Source organism: Nerophis lumbriciformis, linkage group LG35 (assembly GCF_033978685.3).
Source record: "Nerophis lumbriciformis linkage group LG35, RoL_Nlum_v2.1, whole genome shotgun sequence".
NCBI lineage: Eukaryota > Metazoa > Chordata > Actinopteri > Syngnathiformes > Syngnathidae > Nerophis > Nerophis lumbriciformis.
In genome coordinates, this window is record NC_084582.2 from 23,908,585 (window position 1) to 23,932,184 (window position 23,600).

At 41.2% G+C, this 23,600-nt stretch overlaps 1 protein-coding gene across 3 annotated transcripts in view; it reads left to right on the forward strand.

Moving 5' to 3' along the window:
• Positions 1-20,624, forward strand: part of LOC133575314 (schwannomin-interacting protein 1) — a 32,231-nt gene extending 11,607 nt beyond the window's left edge. For all 3 annotated transcript variants that reach the window (XM_061927961.2, XM_061927962.2, XM_061927963.2), the window contains 6 exons: positions 8,498-8,607; positions 10,261-10,369; positions 12,045-12,251; positions 16,788-16,911; positions 19,546-19,639; positions 19,710-20,624. In XM_061927961.2, coding sequence (XP_061783945.1) covers positions 8,498-8,607; positions 10,261-10,369; positions 12,045-12,251; positions 16,788-16,911; positions 19,546-19,639; positions 19,710-19,761 — 696 coding nt within the window. In that variant the 3' untranslated portion in view covers positions 19,762-20,624. The remainder of the gene's footprint in view (positions 1-8,497; positions 8,608-10,260; positions 10,370-12,044; positions 12,252-16,787; positions 16,912-19,545; positions 19,640-19,709) is intronic.
• Positions 20,625-23,600: the final 2,976 nt, after the last annotated feature.

Sequence of the window (23,600 nt, forward strand, 5' to 3'; positions counted from 1 at the left end):
CCAACACTTTACAGAACATCCACCTGGAAAATAAAAGGATCGCGGCTGAACTGGACATTGAGGACAGGGTGGACGCCACAGCCAACAAGGAAGCCTTCATCACATTGAAGGACCACAAACCCAACTTCGCAAATAACCCAACATGCCGACTAATAAACCCAACTAAATCTGAAATAGGAAAAATCAGCAAAATAATCCTGGACAGAGTCAACACAAAAATCAAGGACAAAACACCACTCAACCAATGGAGAAATACAGCAGCAGTAATCAAATGGTTCAACAACATCCAAGACAAACAACAGCACAACTTTATCTCCTTCGATATCGAAGAATTTTACCCTTCCATCACGCAAGACCTACTGACTCAAGCACTAGACTTCGCCTCAGACTACGACTCAATCACAGGCAACGAAAGAAACATCATCATCCACGCAAAAAACTCCATACTCATCCACAACAGTACACCATGGCAAAAAAAGAACAATTCAACATTTGACGTCACTATGGGAAGTTTTGACGGAGCAGAAACGTGTGAACTCGTTGGGAGTTTCCTCCTCCCCCAGCTCGCTAGCCTCAACCTGAACCTTGGTATTTACCGTGATGACGGACTGGCAGTGTGTCGCGCCTCGCCAAGGAGCAGCGAGAATACCAAGAAGCGCATATGCCAAATTTTCAAAGAGAACGGCCTACGGATCACGATTGAAGCCAACAAGCAAACCGTCAACTTCCTCGACGTCACTTTCAACCTGAGAAATAACAGCTACCAACCATTCACGAAATCCAACACAACACTCCAATACGTGCACCATGACAGCAACCACCCACACACCACCACGAAAAGAATACCTACCGGAATTAATAAAAGGCTATCGATGCTGTCATCTAGCAAAGCTGAATTTGACCAAGCAACCCCCCCGTACCAAAAAGCCCTTGATGAAAGCGTATACAATTTCACCCTCACCTATGAACCCACGCCAGGAAACCAACCAAAAAAGAACAGAAAATGAAACAACATCATCTGGTACAACCCCCCATACAGCAAAAACGTCTCAAGTAACATTGGCCACAAATTCCTCACTCTGATTGACAAACACTTCCCCAAAGGCAACACCCTAAGAAAAGTATTCAACAAGAACAACATTAAATTGAGCTACAGCTGTATGAACAATATACGACAAATTATCTCAAACCACAACAAAACAATTGCAAATGAGCCGTCGGCCCCCGGACAGAGCGACCCCAAAACCAACAAAGGCTGCAACTGCCGCAAGAAACCTGATTGCCCTCTCAACGGGGGGTGCTTGCAAACATCAGTTGTTTACCAATCTAAGGTAACACGCAAGGACATTAACACATCCGACACATATGTAGGATTAACCGAGGGAGAGTTTAAAACCAGATGGAACAATCACAAGGCTTCTTTCAGGAACCAAAACCTGCGGAATACCACAGAACTCAGCAAACACATTTGGGACCTCAAAGACAATAATGTTGAATATTCAATAACATGGCAAATTCTTGCATCCAGCACACCTTACAATAGTGGTAATAAAAGATGCAACCTATGCTTGAAAGAGAAACTGTTTATTATATACCGTCCAGACCTGTCATCCCTCAACAAGCGCAGCGAAATTGTATCAGCATGCCGCCACAGACGGAAACACCTCCTAGGTAACACATGAGCCAATCACCACGCCCCTACGCCAGCCTGTACCCACCCACTCTGTGCCCTATATAAACCATGGTATGTGAATGCTTCCATTAAAATCTCCTGATGATTGAGGGAACCCCTCATGAAACAGGCCTGTAGAGATGTAGTCTTGTGATTTCTTTTCCCACACATACATATATATATATATATATATATATATATATATATATATATATATATATATATAAATAAAATAAATACTTATATAACCTTGAGACCTCCGAATTCGGAAGTCTCAAGGTTGGCAAGTATTGTAGATTAACTACGATCAAAGTATTGGACAGGACGTCGAAAATGTGTAATAAAGTTGTACTTTATATAAGAAAAAAATGGCATACAAAACGGTACAAAACGATCTCTATATCTTGTTATCTGTCATTCATTCATCACCCGTGGGCTCGTAATCCTCAATCTAAACAACCACAATGCACCTGCTCCCGGTCTTTTCTAACATCCGGTTTTGCCGCAATGCATTGTGGAACATGCAGTCTTTTAGTTAAACCTTTGTTAGGCTATTGAGTAGAAACAACTCAATTCAGTGTCAGTGTTTCTCAAATAATCAATATCAAACACATGTGTAAATCAAATCAATTCCCTTTTAACTCTTTTTAGCTGTAAATAATAATAGATCAATTTATCAGCAATAAATCAAATGATCATCACACATGAACTATACAACGCAAAAGTTACAACATCCTCCCCCCATGAACTACGTTCATCTAAATCTCAAGACAGTACAGTAACTGAATATGTCTTCTTAACAAAGTCCCTGAGGGAGTGCGGACTATGCACGACCTGACAAGTCCATCTCTGCCGGTAAACAGTTCTGTGATTCTTCCCAGTTTACAGGTTTGTCTGGGGGTGTTGTCCTCTCCAATGAGTACAACGTCACCCACTTTCAGTGGTGTGGGTGTCGGTGTGTCACAGCGGTGCGCTGACTTAAAGTCCAGTAGGTAATCCTTGCGCCAGGCGGTCCAGAACCTGGTTGTGAGTCTCCGTCTGTACTTCCATCTTCGAGTGATCTCTGCCTTGAAGAACTCGTCAGCAGTTAGTTCTCCTTTTTTCTTTGTTTTTGTTTGAGCATTGGCTATGAATCTCTTTACCCAGGCTGTCACTCTGAGGACTCTTTTCAGCTTGCTGTAGCTTTCCAGTTCTAACACTGGTTCAGTGGGGTCTGTGTCATTTGCAGCAAGCTGTACAGTGATCTGTTGGCTGGACCTTAGTTCTGCATTCACCTTGTCTAGAACATTGTCATTTTTAGTCTCCTCTGACTGATCAGTTGATGTCAGAACGCTGGGCCCGTTCCACCATAGGTGGTTCTGTATCAGCCCTACAACACTTTGTCCTCTTGTGGGGAGGTCAGCTGGATTTATCTTCCCTGGGATGTGTGACCATCTCTCAGGGTTGGTCAGTGACTGGATCTCGGTCACTCTGTTTGCAACAAACTGTTTCCACTTCTGAGCTGAGCTGCAAATCCAATACAGTGTAATCATAGAGTCTGTCCACATTCTTATCTGATTTGGTTCCAGTTTTAGAGTCGTCATCAAGTTGGTGGCTAGTCTCGCTCCAATCACAGCTCCCATGAGCTCCAGGCGTGGCAGTGTCATTTTCTTGAGAGGAGCCACCCTTGATTTGGAAGCGACTAGGCTCATTATAGGTTCTCCGTCTGGCGATTCACCTTGTAGGTACGCTGCAGTACTGTAAGCTCTTTCACTTGCGTCGCAGAACACATGTAGTGTTAGGGCATGTTTATTTTCTGGCTGCATGTCTGTTCGATACCACCTTGGTATGGCGAGCTGGTGTAGCTGGGGCAGTTCTGAACACCACTGTTGCCATTCTTGAGTCAGGTCAGGTGGTAGCTCTTCGTCCCAGGAGAGTCCTCTCTCCCACATTTCTTGAAACATGCACTTGATTCTGATTGTGAAAGGTGTCAGGAACCCGAGTGGGTCATAGATGCGTGCAGCTGACTGCAGAACACTTCTCTTTGTGTTCTTCTTTTCTTTTAAGATGCTTAATAGCGGTCTGAGGTCAAAGGTGAAGTCATCTGTTTCTGGTCTCCACACTAGGCCCAACACCTTGAGCACAGCTCCGTGTGTCTCCGATGCCAGTGTGTGGTCTGTTGTGCCCTCCTTCCATTTCTTCTCCAGCTCATGAGAGTTGGTCATCCACTTGCAGAGGTCCATGCCTGCGGTTGACAGCATTTGGGTTGCAGTTGCTGTCACATGGTAGGCTTCTTCAACACTGTGTGCGCTTGCAATGAAATCATCGACGTAAAGTGACTCTCTTAGTGTCTCTACAACCTCTGGTTGTTTTGTTTCATATTGTTTTAGGTGTTTTCTGATTGTAGCTGCGAGTAGGAATGGACTTGGGGAGGCCCCAAACACCACTCTGGTCATCCGCAGCACACGCAGCTCTCCATCCTCTTCTCCGCTTGGTGGGCCTGTGAGCCACAGAAATCTCACTGCATCTCTGTCTTTCTCCACTATGGAGATCTGCAAGAAAGCCTTTTTTATGTCTGACATAAATGCGATTTCATTTTTTCTGAATTTAATGAGGACACTGAGGAGATCTGTATTCAGGTTTGGTCCTGTGAGCAGACAGTCATTGAGGGATGGACTGCCATCTTCATGAGACGACGCATCAAACACCACTCTCAGCTTCGTGGTCACTTTGTCTTCTCTGAGTACTGCGTGGTGAGGTAAGTAGTATTCCACGTTGTCTGTACTTGCGTTGTCTTTTGGCACATCCTCTGCAATGTTCTGCTGTAAATAGTCCTCCACTACTTCATTATATCTGCTGTAGAATGTAACATCCTTCTTCAGTCTTTTCTTCAGACCTTCAAATCGTTTTTTAGCAACTCTGTAGTTGTCTTGGAGCGCTGCCTTTTCTGGTTTCCATGGCAACTCCACGTGATATCGTCCATCTTTGAAAGTTGTTGTTCTCTCAAACATCTGCATAGCCATTTCTTCTGCTGGGTTCTGTGTGTTTTCACTTGTGATGCCCAGAGACTCAATTTCCCAGAATGCACTTAGTTGCTTGGAGACAAGTGTGTCCTCTTCAAGTGGAATGAACATGCAGGTTGCCTCAGCGACACTTGACATGCACACTGGTCCCTGCACAGACCATCCAAATGTGCTCTCCAGTGCAACTAATGTCTCTGTCAGTCGCTTCACTCTTCCTGAGACAATTTGCCAATAGTAGTCTGCTCCTATCAGGACAGATAGCTCAGGATCATCATCATTATCTTGGAAGTCTGCTAGTTGTAGTCCCTTTTTCTTAAGCTCATGTTGAATCTGGTCACCGGGAACTTTCATCACAGCTGAGCACACCTGAGGTGTTTCTAAGGCCTCAATTTCAATTCTTTGCTGGTTGTCCCAGACATTCTCCAATATGACTTTCACTGTGTTGCATTGTGACATTGTGGGTACAGAGGAGCCAAACGTGTGAAGAGTGAGTGTCTCTTGTCTTATTACTGGTAAGTTCAGGCTCTTCACAAGGTTTTCATGGATGAAGCTTCTCTGACTCCCTCCATCGAGTAAACAGCGAGCCATTTTTCTGCCTAATGGGCCTCCTACCCATGCCTTAGCGGTTTGTAGCAGCACAGTGTTCTGTCCATCTTGTTTAATCTTCGCTGAGTGAGGAATGACTGAGGAAACAACAGCCACTTCTTTAACATTGGGGGGCTGCACCTCACTTTTCTCACCGGTGCACACAGCAATGTGATGCCTCCTTCCACATTTTTCACATGATGCATCCTTCACTTTGCATGTTTTTGCAATGTGTTTCTGTCCCAGACACACGAAACATCTTCCCATTTTCTTGATCTTTTCTTTGCGTTCAGGAATGCTGTTAGTAGGGCAATGCTCAGATTTGTGTTCTGCACTGTCACAGAATATACAGTTATGTGTCTTCTGGCTGACTGTATGCAGTGCAGCAGCAGATTGCATGCTGGGTCTGTTCATTTTTGTGCCATTGGATGAGCATAACTGCTTCCATGGCTTACTTTCTGGTTTGTGTTCTTTCTGGGTGTATGACGTTGTCATTTGCAGTGCTCTTTCCCTGCTCTGAACCTCCTTCTGTAGGAATTTGACTATTTCATCAACCTTCCATTCATCATCATCTCCCCTCTGACGGCTATATTCAAGAGCTATGTCATCTGGAATCATCTTCATTAAAATTGGGCATAGTAGGCTTCCATAAGTGTCTGACACTACACCCAGTGACTCCAAGCTCCTAATTTGAATTTCACATTCATCATATAGCTGCCTTAATGCATGCACATCAGAGGATTTCTTCACAGGAGTTAGATTCAGCAGCCTTGACATGTGAGCACTGATCACCAGATCTTTCCTTCCAAATCTGCTTTTCAATAATGTGATAGCACTGTCATAATTAGCATCTGTGAGCATAAGTCCTGCTACTGCCTTTGCAGCTGTTCCTGTTAGGTACGTTTTCAGGTAGGTAAACTTATTCTCACGTTTGCACAATGCATCATTCGTGTGAATAGCTGTCCAATACTGGCTCCAAAACTCCTGCCATCTACTGACATCGCCATTGTATTTATCAATAATCAATTTCGGTAGCTTTACAGATTGTCTGTATGCTAATGAGTTGGCGGAGTTAGCGTCGCTCACCCTCTGCTGCGGTGATGCTTGTTGCTGCTGTTTTTCATCCTCTTTTTTTCTTCACCATGCGCTGCGCGCGGCTCTTGTACGAGATGACACGTTGTTTGTAGTCCTCCGTATTTTCGATCTCGTGTTCCAAGTCATCCAACGCCGTGAGCAGTTCAATTCCATTGTCCAACTCAAATAGACTGTCCTCCTTCGCGGACAACATGTCCAATAAAGTACTCAAATGATCAATGTCCGGATCTGGCTTGGTCATTTCTCCGTCTATCTGCTTCAAAAGACGTGTCGTAGTACCTCTGATTGCACCCCGTTTTCTTCTCATTCTTTCCATTTCGGTCCTACGTTCCTCTTCTGTCATCTGAGCAGCGGCTTTTGCTTCTCCCTCGCTCATCTTTTTCCGGGTTTTTCGGCACCAAAAAATGTAGATTAACTACGATCAAAGTATTGGACAGGACGTCGAAAATGTGTAATAAAGTTGTACTTTATATAAGAAAAAATTGGCATACAAAACGATCTCTATATCTTGTTATCTGTCATTCATTCATCACCCGTGGGCTCGTAATCCTCAATCTCAACAACCACAATGCACCTGCTCCCGGTCTTTTCTAACATCCGGTTTTGCCGCAATGCATTGTGGAACATGCAGTCTTTTAGTTAAACCTTTGTTAGGCTATTGAGTAGAAACAACTCAATTCAGTGTCAGTGTTTCTCAAATAATCAATATCAAACACGTGTAAATCAAATCAATTCCCTTTTAACTCTTTTTAGCTGTAAATAATAATAGATCAATTTATCAGCAATAAATCAAATGATCATCACACATGAACTATATAACGCAAAAGTTACAACAAGTATGGCTGTGGCCACAAATGTAGCTTACCACCATGCACATGTGAGTGTGGGGAGAATGAATGATGGGCTCTCACTTCTGTCTGTGAAGCGCTATTTAAATCTAATCCATCATTATGCCGTTGCATTAAATGTATACTCTTTTCTTACTTAACTAATATATGTTACTGCTCTTTTGGGTATAGAATAAGATGCTGCCAGGCACACACCTTCTATTTTTATTTTATTTTACCTTTATCTCTTCTGTGCTCTTTATAATTAGTTAATGAGTTGATATGGCAATATAACACATTTATTTTCTGGTGTTCAAATCCAGTTAGGAAGGATATCTTGGTTTTCTATTCCCTATTTTTGTATGTTTTTGTATATTTATTCTCCAGTCGTTCTTCTCCACATCACGTAATTAAATATTGTGGCTTCAGAGATTTTTTGGGGGATATTCTTTTTTTTTTTTTTTTTAAACACATTCTAAATTTACCTGACTCTCGGTAGATCCTTGTAGTTCGCTGAGCTCGCGAACTACAAGGATCTACCGAGAGTCAGGTTAATTCTAAATGCTTTTGGTCCTAAATTAAGCATTTTCAAGCATATAATGGCTGAAAAAAGACAATGAATATCAACACTACAGTAGTATTGGTCGCTAGAGGAGATCCAACCGATCAGTGCTGGTCAGTATTGTGACCACTGAGGCAGAATTAGTATATTGGATTAAAAGACTGTAAAAGTGACTAAAGGGTGTTATTTCATGTCTCGGCTCCTCTCATAATGTTTAAAAATGTATTTAGAAGGCCGTAAGCATGTTTTTTATGCTCTAGCTATGGAAATATTTGATTTAAAATGAATGACTCTAACTTAAGGAAAATGTCCGCAACCAAGCCATGTATTTTTCACACTTGTTTGAAAGATACAATTGCTATTTACTGTTTTGCACTATTTGTATTTCTGTTAAATCTGTACAACACTTTGGTCAACTCGGGTTGTTTTTAAATGTGCTATTTAAACTGAATTGAACAACACATGATTAATTTTACACAGTCTGGCTGCCAAGATGAAAGCAGACTTTTAATATTGTATTAATACAAGTTATGTGAATCACAATCGGGGTTTATTTCTATGATGGTGTGCAACACAGACAAGACTTGCAAGTTGTGCATGAAGAGAACCGGCATTAACAATTGAAACTGGAGCAAAACCAAAACCAAAAACGACATTGAACTAAGAGCTGACAAAGAACTTGAACATAAAATGGACCAAATCATCCCATATACTTTTTATACCTTTGATTGTATTCTTGTGTTTTCTCCAACAGGCCCAGAGGAATGAGAGAGAGTCCATCAGGCAGAAACTTGCCCTCGGCAGTTTCTATGACGACGAGCCAGTCATCTTCACCAGCTGCAGCAAAAACGATTCATCCTCTCGGTGGGTTTTGGACTGGAGCGTGTGATGTGACACACAGGGTTTGATCAATGCGGCCCTTTGAAGGCTAGCGCCAATATTTTTGCGTCTGATTGCTGACATGTTTGATCTCAGCATCTCCTGTACTGGCTGACAAGAACATGGACCACTCATTATGTTACATGAAGAAGATTCAATTTACTTTAACTTCTGGTCTGTGTTTGTGTTTATCCTTCATTCACTTTAATTTTCCTTTATTTAACCAGCTAAATGAGATTAAAAATCTCTTTTACAAGAGTGCCCTGGCCAAGAGGGCAGCAAAACAGGTTTCATAATACATACAACAATAACAGCACTATAATAAAAAAAAAATACAAATGACTTACAACATTAACAAACACACAATAGGAAAAAATTGAATGTTTCAGTAAGAACATAAGGGATAGCGGGGGCTAGCGGGGGAAGAGTTAGTGCTCCAAGGGGTTCTGGGTATTTGTTCTGTTGTGTTTATGTTGTGTTACGGTGCGGATGTTCTCCCGAAATGTGTTTGTCATTCTTGTTTGGTGTGGGTTCACAGTGTGGCGCATATTTGTAACAGTGTTAAAGTTGTTTATACGGCCACCCTCAGTGTGACCTGTATGGTAGTTGACCAAGGATGCCTTGCATTCACTTGTGTGTGTGAAAAGCCGTAGATATTTTGTGATTGGGCTGGCACGCAAAGGCAGTGCCTTTAAGGTTTATTGGCGCTCTGTACTTCTCCCTACGTCCGTGTACCACTCCGTACAGCGGTGTTTTAATCATAAATTGTACTTTTTGAAACCGATACAGATCATTTCCGAAATTACATTTTAAAGCATTTATCGGCCGATAATATCGGCAGTCCGATATTATCGGATGTCTGTAAATAGGACCAGTTTTTTGGTCCTTTTAAAATGGACTAAAATTCCCCCAAAGTGATGACTGCTGGTAGCCTCATCAGATCAGAAATCCATTCCCTGACCACGGAGCAGTATATTTGAAGGCTTTTACCAAGGTTTGTGTTGGCTCTAGCAACCAACATGCCAAGGATGTCCTGTGACCTAAAACTGTTGCCACTGGACTCTCTACACGTATAAGAACATAAATATAGGTAGGAACCAGACCAAGAAGTGATTTATTCATAGAAAAAAAAAAACATCCATCGAGAAAATGTGCATACTGACAAGGATGGACCGTTCGCTGTTGCATCCAAAGTGCAATGGTGGACTAGGTTGCCACAAGAAGTAGTAAAGCGTAAGGTACAGCGATATACAGTTTTTTCATAAAAAGTAAGTCTCCATAATCTAGCAAAGGCATGAAAGAGGTCAAGATCAAGCGTTTCTTAACTTGTAAGGAAAAACCCCAGTCACAAGTTTTCTTATGTGCAATTTAAAGGACAAGATGTCATCAATAACAATCACCAAGTACTTGTATGTCGTGACCATTTCAACTTCAACCCAAGTTAGTTTGCTAGCAGGTAGACAACACATGTTTTGTCTTTATCTTACTCAAGCTGTCCTCTGTTGCCTTTCACTCTGTAAACCCTTGTTCTCCACCCTTCGGATGAGGTGCATGACAGCAGTACTAAACCTTACAACTACTGCTGCTTTTTATCAAGTGTCTCACACTTGCATCACCATTCTGTCTTTTTTCTCTCAGCTTGCAAAACCTGCAGGTGTGTTTTGTCAACGACAGCAGCAGCGACAAAGACAGTGATGCGGAGGACAGCAGGACCGAAACCAGTCTGGATACACCATTGTCACCTGTGGTAGGCCGGCAGCACACCCATAATGAAACACTTTCATCTCTGCTAGGATAGTCATGCTGAGTTTCAATTGAGAGTCTGGACATGTTGTTTATTGTGGTTTCTATAAGTGCACTGCATCAACCTTGTTAAATGCATGTTTTGTGACAGTGTGCTCAATGAAGTGTCCAGCTTGTCACTTCATTAAGGACGGGGACCTTTTGAATCGATATAGTACCAATTCCCAGTTCCAAGAAATCAATATTGATTGAGTCGATATTCGCAACTTAGATTCAATATCCCTCTTCAAATCAAGACTCAAAACACACCTATTCCTGACTGCTTATTTATTTTATCATCTTTTCTTTTCTCTTTGTTGTTGTTGTTGTTGTTTTTTATCCAATTTGATTTTATTGTTGTGATTTTGTACGGTGTCCTTGAGTGCCCAGAAAGGCACCTTATAAATAAAATGTATTATTATTATTATTATTATTATTATTGATCCTCAACGGTACCAATTTTCAGTACTTTTGTGTGTTTAAATGTGTAAATAAGTGTTAATTGTTTTTAAAGAATCTCAATTATTTTCATTTAACATTTATCACTGTTATTATCTTGTTTTCTTCGTCTTCTTACGTCTCATTTGCAAGTACTGCACTGTACTATATAGTCGACTTTGCATGGAGTTGCAATTTGAAGACATTAGATGACCGCCGTGTATAGTTTACGGCAGGGGTTCTTAACCTCTTTAACCTCGGGGCCCAACTTTTCCACTACAGAAGGTCCTAGGGCCCACTCACATATTAACATTGAATAAATAATCTTCCTCTTAATCCTAATCATACTCAATAAGTATATCTACACTACTTAGTTTACAACCTTGTCAAATGATATGAAACCATGTGTTAATCACTCTATGGGTTTTTTTCAACACTAAAATCTTCGGTTTAGGTCATTAGAAAAAGTAAAAAACCAAGTATACTGCATAAGAAAGCACTGACGAAAAATAAGTGCACATACATTTGTTTCGCTAAAATAAATAAATGTATTTAATAAATATGCCTTTAACTAAACTGTCACTAGAAATAAAGTGCAAATGAAAATACAGCTCCACCACTTTAGTCATCATTTTTGCGCTCAGGCAACTTAATGATTTTAGCTCCAGAATTTGTCTGGTTTTTTTAGACAGTCACCACTGCCACAAGTGGTGGAAAAGTGTACCACTCCGGGCAATACGGACCACTGGACTACGGTGCCATTGTAGTCTTTGCCATTAAGTTGAATGTACCAGTCGTGTCTTTTGTAGAGTTCTACAAAGTGTTTAAGCTGTAAGTATTTATTTATTACTAACCTGCTATTTGATAGTAACGTAAATCTTAGTTGTAGTTTTCATCACCAAATTCGGAGGTTTTATAATCGCCATGTATAATCGCTATTTCTAATTGTTACTATGTACATGGCAAATCAAATTAGCATCCAGCTAGCGCATTTTGAAAAGTGACGCGGGACTGGACATTTGAGCGCTTGAGCCAGTGCGCAGTCTGCAACCGGACATGTGCAACACATTTATCCAAATTGATTTTACGTGAATCGGTACTCAGTAGTACAGACAAACTGTGGTCGGTACCTATAAAAGTACCAAATTCGGTGCCCATCCCTACCTCACAGTGTGTAATCCTCACGTTGTCTTCCTCTTCAGAGCAAGCAGAGCTCGTCGTTATCGGATCGGGACACGGCGGAGGAGGACTCGGATCCGTTAGATGACTGCGGCGGGTTCTGGCGGGTGCAGCGAAAGCTCCAGGAGGAGGCCCGGGTGGCGCTGGCTCTGGCGAGGCCCATGGCCAGGATGCAGGTGGAGGTGGAAAGACAAATCCAGCTGCACAGACGCTCACCAGTGGCAGATTTGGTCAGTCAGGATTGGATTTTCTATTCTTTGAATGTGGTCAGTGGCCCTAAATCTTACAAGTAGGAAAGACAGAACATCAGCATGTCTCACATTAAGAGCCAAAACATTGTCAGTCAATTATTATTCACCACCCAATAATGCTGGCAAGCACAAGATTCATGTTCTGTTGCAGACATTTTTAAAAACACTTGGTTTAAATTATCTCCATAGCCAAACAGGAGATGCAAGTCCTTAAGTTGTTTTTCATATTTCTTTGCTGTAATTTCTTAAACTTCAGTCCTAAACAAAAATAACAAACGTTATGTTTTTTTTACCCTTTTGAAAGGCTTTTGATCAGGGGACACATGAAAAAAATACAAACCCTGTTTCCATATGAGTTGGGAAATTGTGTTAGATGTAAATATAAACGGAATACAATGATTTGCAAATCATTTTCAACCCATATTCAGTTGAATATGCTACAAAGACAACATATTTGATGTTCAAACTGATAGACTTTTTTTTTTTTCTGCAAAAAATCATTAACTTTAGAATTTGATGCCAGCAACGCGTGACAAAGAAGTTGGGAAAGGTGGCAATAAATACTGATAAAGTTGAGGAATGCTCATCAAACACTTATTTGGAACATCCCACAGGTGAACAGGCAAATTGGGAACAGGTGGGTGCCATGATTGGGTATAAAAGTAGATTCCATGAAATGCTCAGTCATTCACAAACAAGGATGGGGCGAGAATCACCACTTTGTCAACAAATGTGTGAGCAAATTGTTGAACAGTTTAAGAAAAACCTTTCTCAACCAGCTATTGCAAGAAATTTAGGGATTTCACCCTCTACGGTCCGTAATATCATCAAAGGTTCAGAGAATCTGGAGAAATCACTGCACGTAAGCAGCTAAGCCCGTGACCTTCAATCCCTCAGGCTGTACTGCATCAACAAGTGACATCAGTGTGTAAAGGATATCACCACATGGGCTCAGGAACACTTCAGAAACCCACTGTCAGTAACTACAGTTGATCGCTACATCTGTAAGTGCAAGTTAAAACTCTCCTATGCAAGGTGAAAACCATTTATCAACAACACCCAAAAACGCCGTCGGCTTCGCTGGGCCTGAGCTCACCTAAGATGGACTGATACAAAGTGGAAAAGTGTTTTGTGGTCTGATGAGTCCACATTTCAAATTGTTTTTGGAAACTGTGGACGTCGTGTCCTCCGGACCAAAGAGGAAAAGAACCATCCGGATTGTTATAGGCGCAAAGTTGAAAAGCCAGCATCTGTGATGGTATGGGGGTGTATTAGTGCCCAAGATATGGGTAACTTACACATCTGTCAAGGCGCCATTAATGCTGAAAGGTACATACAGGTTTTGGAGCAACATATGTTTCCATCCAAGCAACGTTACCATGGACGCCCCTGCTTATTTCAGCAAGACAATGCCAAGCCACGTGTTACATCAACGTGGCTTCATAGTAAAAGCGTGCGGGTACTAGACTGGCCTGCCTGTAGTCCAGACCTGTCTCCCATTGAAAATGTGTGGCGCATTATGAAGCCTAAAATACCACAACGGAGACCCCCGGACTGTTGAACAACTTAAGCTGTACATCAAGCAAGAATGGGAAAGAATTCCACCTGAGAAGCTTAAAAAATGTGTCTCCTCAGTTCCCAAACGTTTACGGAGTGTTGTTAAAAGGAAAGGCCATGTAACACAGTGGTGAACATGCCCTTTCCCAACTACTTTGGCACGTGTTGCAGCCATGATATTCTAAGTAAATTATTATTTGCAAAAAAAAAAAAGTTTATGAGTTTCAACCTCAAATATCTTGTCTTTGTAGTGCATTCAACTGAATATGGGTTGAAAGGGATTTTCAAATCATTGTATTCCGTTTATATTTACATCTAACACAATTTCCCAACTCATATGGAAACGGGGTTTGTATATTCCCAAGTGAGCCAGACTGGTAAAATCATGGCATAATACCTTAAAAATAAAGACAACTTCATATTTGTTTGAAAATAGACCATGCACATTCTAAAAAAAAAAGGACAAATCATAATGTTTTTTTGACAGTTACATCTTGCGGTTAATAGTATACTATCTTCATTTGTTGTTATTTATACTTTTTGAATAAATTATGTGATCATGTTCATCATCCATCCATCCATCCATCCATCCATTTTCTACCGCTTGTCTCTTTTGGGGTCGCTGGAGCCTATTTCAGCTGCATTCAGGCAGTAGGCGGGGTACACCCTGGACAAGTCGCCACCTTATCGCAGGGCCAACACAGATAGACAGACAACATTCACACTCACATTCACACACTAGAGCCAATTTAGTGTTGCCAATCAACCTATCCCCAGGTGCATGTCTTTGGAGGTGGGAGGAAGCCGGAGGAAAATGCTCCCACTCATTTTCCTCAATTGATGTACTAACTTAGACTTAGACTTATCCATCCATCCATCCATCCATCCATCTTCTTCCACTTATCCGAGGTCGGGTCGCGGGGGCAGCAGCCTAAGCAGGGAAGCCCAGACTTCCCTCTCCCCAGCCACTTCGTCCAGCTCCTCCCGGGGGATCCCGAGGCGTTCCCAGGCCAGCCGGGAGAGATAGTCTTCCCAACGTGTCCTGGGTCTTCTCCGTGGCCTCCTACCGGCCGGACGTGCCCTAAACACCTCCCTAGGGAGGCGTTCGGGTGGCATCCTGACCAGATGCCCGAACCAACTCATCTGGCTTCTCTCGATGTGGAGGAGCAGCGGCTTTACTTTGAGCTCCTCCCGGATGACAGAGCTTCTCACCCTATTTCTAAGGGAGAGCCCCACCACCCGACAGAGGAAACTCATTTCGGCCGCTTGTACCCGTGATCTTGTCCTTTCGGTCATGACCCAAAGCTCATGACCATAGGTGAGGATGGGAACGTAGATCGACCGGTAAATCGAGAGTTTTGCCTTCCGGCTCAGCTCCTTCTTCACCACAACGGATCGATACAGCGTCCGCATTACTGAAGACGCCGCACCGATCCGCCTGTCGATCTCACGATCCACTCTTCCCTCACTCGTGAACAAGACTCCGAGGTACTTGAACTCCTCCACTTGGGGCAAGATCTCCTCCCCAACCCGGAGATGGCACTCCACCCTTTCCCGGGCGAGAACCATGGACTCGGACTTGGAGGTGCTGATTCCCATCCCAGTCGCTTCACACTCGGCTGCGAACCGATCCAGTGAGAGCTGAAGATCTTGGCCAGATGAAGCCATCAGGACCACATCATCTGCAAATAGCAGAGACCTAATCGTGCAGCCACCAAACCAGATACCCTCAACGCCTTGACTGCGCCTAGAAATTATGTCCATAAAAGTTATGAACAGAATCGGTGACAAAGGGCTTAGACTTAGACAAACTTTAATGATCCACAAGGGAAATTGTTCAACACTGTAGCTCAGTTACAATGATGGAAAGTGTAAGGATGGAAAGGACAATGCAGGTATAAATAGAATAATATAGCGATAAAAAAATATAACATATATACATAATATGTGTACAGAATAATATATATACAGATATATTATATTATGTCTATAACATATATACAATATATACCAATGACCATGTACAACATTACAGTATATGTAACAGCAGTAGCATAAAATACAGAGTAGATCCAGCAGGAAATAGAAAATAGACATTATAAACAAAGAGAAGTAGCTAACATGTCAGGTGTCAGGTAATAGGCAGATGTCATCTATTGCTGTATGGCGAGTGATTATACAGCTGGATGGAGTGTGGAATGAAGGAGTTCTTGAATCGCACAGTGCGGGAAGGAAGCTGAAGGAGCCTGTTGGAGTATGAGCTCCGCTGTCCCTTAATTGTCAGGTGGAGTGGGTGGGCAGGATTGTCCGTGATGGCCAGCAGTTTGTCCAGTGTCCTCATGTCCCTCACTGACACAAACGCCTCCAACTCCGTGCCAAAAGTTTGGCCGGCTTTCCAGATCAGTTTATCAATCCGGTTTGAGTCCCTTTTGCTGGTGCTGCTCCCCCAACCAACCACTGCAAAGTACAGGGCACTGGCCACAACAGACTGATAAAATATCTCCAACAGCTTGCTGCACACATTAAAAGTCCTAAGCTTCCTCAGGAAAAAGAGTCTGCTCATGCCCTTCTTGTAAACAGCTTTGCAGTTGTCCTTCCAGTCCAGTCTGCTGTTCAAGTGGACTCCCAGGTACTCCCGTGGTTTATTCCGAATTTTGGCTCAGTTCATGAATCACACATGAAGTTAGAAGGAGATACTTATTATTTCAGCATATTTATGTGCGCCCGGAAAATGTGTCAGCAGTACAACACAGAATGTACAGATGATCAAAAGCATTTATTTGGGTACAAATGTGACAGGTTAGATGAGCAACATTTTGTATACGAGGACTAATGAGCAGCGTGGACGTGTTGGGGCTGCACATAGCGCACTTGGCACACTCATCTTGTGTGTTTGACAGCCCTGCACTAGCTCATGCAGTATGAATGATTCTTGTTTGTTTTTGGATGTGCACGCAGCTTCCCCACATGCCTCACATCAACGAAGGCCTGATGAAGAGGAATCTGAGACGAGGAGACATGAGGGAGATGAGTCTTGGGCAGCTCCAAGTCATCACAAATGACTTGCACTCGCAGATCCAGAGTAAGTTGATTTGTCAATGGCAAGTAGACTGTCCATGTAAAATATGTTTCAAGTCATATTCCGGGCGGGCTTCATTAGTTTATTCTCAAAGACTCGATGGGACGGCTCTGGTCTAGACTAGCAAAGGCTTTAATGTGAGAGGGCCATATTATTGGAACCTCTTGTTGAACAACTTTCATGCTACAACAAATGACGGAACTACCAAACTTTGAGGATGTTTATTCAGTTCTTTGTTTTTGTATTTAAAACAGCCATGACACAAAACTATAGTCACTTCAAATGGCAACGTTCTGGCTTTAAAAACTCTAAAGAAAATCAAGAGTATAAATTGTGGTAGTAACAGTTTAATTTTTAGATCAACAGAATGAAAAATATATGGAATCACCCTGTATGTTTTCATTTCCAAAGCTAGTACCTGCATCAGATTGAGTCTGTTCATTAGTCTGCAGTTCAAAAAGAGTGTTCAGAACTTGGAGAGCTGTTGCAGCAGGTGGATTGACATGAATCATGGCTCCTACACGAGTGATGTCAATTGAAACAAAGGAGTGGGTTCTTTAAGAAGGTAAATCATCATGCAATATTACAAAAGATGTTGATTGTTGACGGTCAGCTGTGTCTAACATCTGGACCAGGGGTGTCCATTTGGTTTTCTTTGAGGGCCACATTGCATTTCTGGCTGCTCTCAAAGGGCCGCATGTTACAGTGGGGGATATTACAGAATATATATGAATTATAATATGTAATCGCCTCATTATGTTATTACACAATTCCCTAGGGATCTCCATTGTTTACATACAAATTGATGGATAACGCACTTGCTTTTGAAATCATAAGTGAGGGGGAAAGGCATTCAAAAATGTTAAAAAAATATGTTACTTCTTCCAACAAAGGCTGCATAATAAAATGTCAAAGTATGTGGATATATTTTGATTTTGTAAAAAATGCTAAGCATACATACATTTAAGGACAAAGCTTAGTGTCAGCTTTGTGTTATAGGTGACAATGTGTGCTATTAATACACAGGTAAATACAAACTGTAAAAAGAAATAAAAGAGCAAAAAGACATGTCTTGAGAAAAAGCTGACATTTTGATACTAATAACTAATAATATACTTTCACTTAAAACACAAAGCTGATCCTAAATTGTATCTTTAAATAAAGTATCATTGTTGTCCTTTTTTTGCGTGTTTTTTTTTTTTTTACAAAATCCAAAATCAAAATGGCCCTTTCATACTTTTCAGTATGCAACCCTTCGTAGAAGACGTGTGGACACACCTGAGTTGTGTTCAATGTTTAGAGTTTTTTGCATTCCATGACCAATTTTTGCTTTTTTTGTTTTTGTTTACAGTTTTACTATTATTGTTTTATCCAACAATCTGCCTTTGGACACCCCCATGTTTATACAATATTTTTTTGCATATCCACATTGTTCTCAAGTTTAAAAGACAATTGTATGTATCACATGCAATTTAAAAAAAAAAAAAAAAAAAATTGAAAGAGCGAATACATTTATTAAGAAAAGACAAAGTGCTTTATTGATGCACTTTACTTCCAGGCTTTGGCGGGCCACATAAAACTATGTGGCGGGCCAGAACTGGCCCCCGGGCCTTGAATTTGACACCTGTGATCTAGACCATGTACAAACAACACGGTAAGGTTGAAAAATACAAACATACTGCTAGACCAAGGAAAACATCAACGCGCCAAGACAGAAAACTTAAAGCAAATGAAGAACAAATAGGCAGAAACTGAAGCCAATGTCTGCGTAATAAACTGTAAGAAACCACCTGAAGGAAATGAGGTTTAAATACTGAAAAGCTAAACAAAAGCCAATGGGATGAGAAAAAGCAATGGTGGACTATGGATGACTGCATTAAAGTCATAATCAGTGATGAATCACAAATCTGCACTGAGCAAAGATGTTGGAACTTTTGTTGGAAGGACTTCCAATGAGATTTCTAAAGACGACTGCCTGAAGAACATTAGCAATCATTGATGATATGAGGCTGCATGTCAGGTCATGGCACTGGGGACATCATTACATCTTCTATACATGCACAAGTTGGACACTTTTCTTATTCCATTTGCCAAAAAGAGGTTTGGGGATGATGACATCATTTTCAAGATGATAATGCATCTTTAGAGCAAAAACTGAAGACTTTACATGAGGTCAATGTCATGGCCCTCAAAAAGTACGCATCTCAATCCAATGTCAAATGTGTGGTGGAAATAGAAGAAAATGGTGAATGACAAGACTCCAACCTGCAGAACTGATCAGCAATCAGAGAAAGGTGGAGCAAGAGTTCTGTTTGTCACTCGTTAAGTCCATGCCTCAGAGACTGCAAGCTCTTATAAAAGCCAGAGGTGGTGCAACAAAGTAATACTGCTGCGTTGTTGTGTGGCTTTTCATGATTCCATAGTTTCTTTCACTCTGCTGGATCCAAGAATGAAACTGTTATATATACCAAAGTTTATTGTTTTTGTAAAAACAAGAAAGTTGCCATTTAAACTGAGTATAGTTTTGCGTCATGTCGGTTTTCTACTCAATTTAACAACTGAATGAACATCCTACACGACTGGTGAGTGCCTCGGGGTTTGCATATTCAGTTTCATGACATAAGTGTCCACACGCAGGTCTAAATGAGGAGTTGGTGCAGCTTCTGCTGATGAGGGACGAGCAGCATGTCGAGCAGGATGCCATGCTGGTGGACATCGAGGACCTCACCAGGTATACCCTCCCATTCCTGCTCTTTGTTTTTGCAGGAACACTCTTGACTGGCTCTTGTGCTTACCGTCAGACATGCTCACAGCCACCAGCGGCACCAGCTGGAGAAAGCCAACGCAAAATAAATTCCTCCCGAGTGTCCATTTGCACGCCATAGTACTCACTCCATCGATTGTTCCTTGTGTTGCCACGGAAACTCCATCTGTGCTGTCTCTGGAGGAGAGAAGAGAGCATATAGTTAAATGTTGCACCACCGGATGTTGTCCAAGCACACAGAAATGAAGCCCAAGGATGGGCAGCTTTTCACTCCCAGCGGATTAATGATCATTATTCATCAGTGAGCTGCTGGATTTATTTCATAGAATTAAGGGAATCTTCTTGACATAATTCCATCCAGAGACCAATTTATTATTCCATTAGTTTTTAAAAGTACATTTCAGCACATAATGATAGTCTGGAAGGGATCACTTGCACAGAAATTCAACGTTGCAATAACAAGTAATGACGTCTGTATACATGCTGATTCGCAGCTTTGCTTCAATGTGATGCTCAGATGCTGCAAGCATTGCTGACAATTATTAATACACAAAACTGGATGTAAAAAAAAATTGCTGCTAGTGCACACTTTCTGTGATATCCCCCCACCCCACATACAAGTAAAACACATGCAGTTTACAAATGTTGTATTGGGTTACAAGGGAGTTGAAAGAGTAAAAACGGATGATGAACTGCCTCAAAAAGAAACATGCACTGTGGTTTTTGTGAGGCTCCTTTTGTTAAATGAAAAGTATTCATCAACTCTGCACTCAACAAATATATACCTATTTTATGTGATGAATACATTTATGGACATGATGGATGTCAAAGAGAGAATTAGAAAGCCAACATTGTTGGTCATTAATAGTGTCTCCTTTTAACATATTGTCAGCTTTCTTTTCTATTGTGTACTGTATAATGATTGTAAAGAAATTAAACATTTTCAATGTGGTTGTTTTATGACTAAATCGTGTTTTAAAACACTTGTGTAAAAAATGACTAGGATTTCAGTTTTTTAACAGTATCATTTCACAGTGTAATACTGTGTTCAAAATGTACTGTAACCTTACAACAAATTGCAGTACCCTGATATTTCACATCATTTAACTTCACAGTAAATTGCTGCAGATGTTACTGTGAAAGTAATGCAATTAGCCAGTAACTTACTGTAAATTTACATTGAAACCTTAGACAATACAGATCCAATAAGTCCTCAGGCTGGTTCACCACAAACACTGCAGACTCAGATTGTTCAACTTGATTCAACAACTCCAGTCAGCTGTCCAAAAAATATTTAAACCAGTAGTTTTTTAAAGAAGTAAAATAAGAGCGCCGCCCCCAGCCTACTGCCTGACAAACAGATTGTTGTAGCTTATTGTGTTGTTTTTAGCTTACTATTAAATACATTAGTACATTTTTGCCTTCAAGTCAGTTTTGAAAAATATGTTTTTCTTTATTTTTTTCTTTTAATACAAACCCCGTTTCCATATGAGTTGGGAAATTGTGTTAGATGTAAATATAAACGGAATACAATGATTTGCAAATCCTTTTCAACCCATATTCAATTGAATGCACTACAAAGACAATATATTTGATGTTCAAACTGATAAACTTTTTTTTTTTTTTGCAAATAATCATTAACTTTAGAATTTGATGCCAGCAACACGTGACAAAGAAGTTGGGAAAGGTGGCAATAAATACTGATGAAGTTGAGGAATGCTCATCAAACTCTTATTTGGAACATCCCACAGGTGAACAGGCAAATTGGGAACAGGTGGGTGCCATGATTGGGTATAAAAGTAGATTCCATGAAACGCTCAGTCATTCACAAATAAGGATGGGGCGAGGGTCACCACTTTGTCAACAAATGCGTGAGCAAATTGAACAGTTTAAGAAAAACCTTTCTCAACCAGCTATTGCAAGGAATTTAGGGATTTCACCATCTACGGTCCGTAATATCATCAAAGGGTTCAGAGAATCTGGAGAAATCACTGCACGTAAGCAGCTAAGCCCGTGACCTTCGATCCCTCAGGCTGTACTGCATCAACAAGCGACATCAGTGTGTAAAGGATATCACCACATGGGCTCAGGAACACTTCAGAAACCCACTGTCAGTAACTACAGTTGGTCGCTACATCTGTAAGTGCAAGTTAAAACTCTCCTATGCAAGGCGAAAACCGTTTATCAACAACACCCAGAAACGCCGTCGGCTTCGCTGGGCCTGAGCTCATCTAAGATGGACTGATACAAAGTGGAAAAGTGTTCTGTGGTCTGACGAGTCCACATTTCAAATTGTTTTTGGAAACTGTGGACGTCGTGTCCTCCGGACCAAAGAGGAAAAGAACCATCCGGATTGTTATAGGCGCAAAGTTGAAAAGCCAGCATCTGTGATGGTATGGGGGTGTATTAGTGCCCAAGGCATGGGTAACTTACACATCTGTGAAGGCGCCATTAATGCTGAAAGGTACATACAGGTTTTGGAGCAACATATGCTTATTTCAGCAAGACAATGCCAAGCCACGTGTTACATCAACGTGGCTTCATAGTTAAAGAGTGCGGGTACTAGACTGGCCTGCCTGTAGTCCAGACCTGTCTCCCATTGAAAATGTGTGGCGCATTATGAAGCCTAAAATACCACAACGGAGACCCCCGGACTGTTGAACAACTTAAGCTGTACATCAAGCAAGAATGGGAAAGAATTCCACCTGAGAAGCTTAAAAAATGTGTCTCCTCAGTTCCCAAATGTTTACTGAGTGTTGTTAAAAGGAAAGGTCATGTAACACAGTGGTGAACATGTCCTTTCCCAACTACTTTGGCACGTGTTGCAGCCATGATATTCTAAGTTAATTATTATTTGCAAAAAAAAAAAGTTTATGAGTTTGAACATCAAATATCTTGTCTTTGTAGTGCATTCAACTGAATATGGGTTGAAAATGATTTGCAAATCATTGTATTCCAGTTATATTTACATGTAACACAGTTTCCAACTCATATGGAAACGGGGTTTGTATATAGTTTAATGCACATGGTTATAATGATCATTTTGCAGTGTTGGTTTTATTTAGGATTGAACTCACTTTATGGTTCAAGTGAACCAAAGTCACTTATGATAACTTGCATAATATCACATTTTATGTCGTGGTCGTGGATATACGATTTTTATTTTTTATTTTTTATTTTTAGAAGGAACAAATATACGTAGGTTTAATAATAGGTTTTAAAACTATTTTAAACTTCCATCCATCCATTTTCTACCGCTTCAATCGCGGGGGGTGCTGGGGCTTCAGGCGGAAGGCGGGGTACAGCCTGGACAAGTCGCCCCCTCATCACAGGGCCAACACAGATAGACAGACAACATTCACACTCACATTCACACACTAGGGCCAATTTTAGTGTTGCCAATCAACCTATCCCCAGGTGCATGTCTTTGGAGGTGGGAGGAAGCCGGAGTACCCGGAGGGAACCCACGCAGTCACGGGGAGAACATGCAAACTCCACACAGAAAGATCCCGAGCCCGGGATTGAACTCAGGACTACTCAGGACCTTCGTATTGTGAGGCACATGCACTAACCCCTGTTGCACCGTGCCGCCCTATTTTAAACTTAAGAGAAAAAATAAATACAACTGTATTTTGTTCAAAAAATTAAAACAATAGAAAACAAACATTGAATGTACATTGTACATCATTTATTTTTCACTTTTCCAGTAGTCTACTCATCGTCCAAAAGGTGCATCTCTACCATACAAAAGTACTATAAATGTTTTTCTGAATAAATTGTCCACTTCAACCATCTTTTCTTTAACAGATAAGTCTTCTCTCAGACGTAGTTCAATATGTAACATTTTTAATAGGGATGTCCGATAATGGCTTTTTGCCGATATCCGATATTCCGATATTGTTCAACTCTTTAATTACCGATACCGATA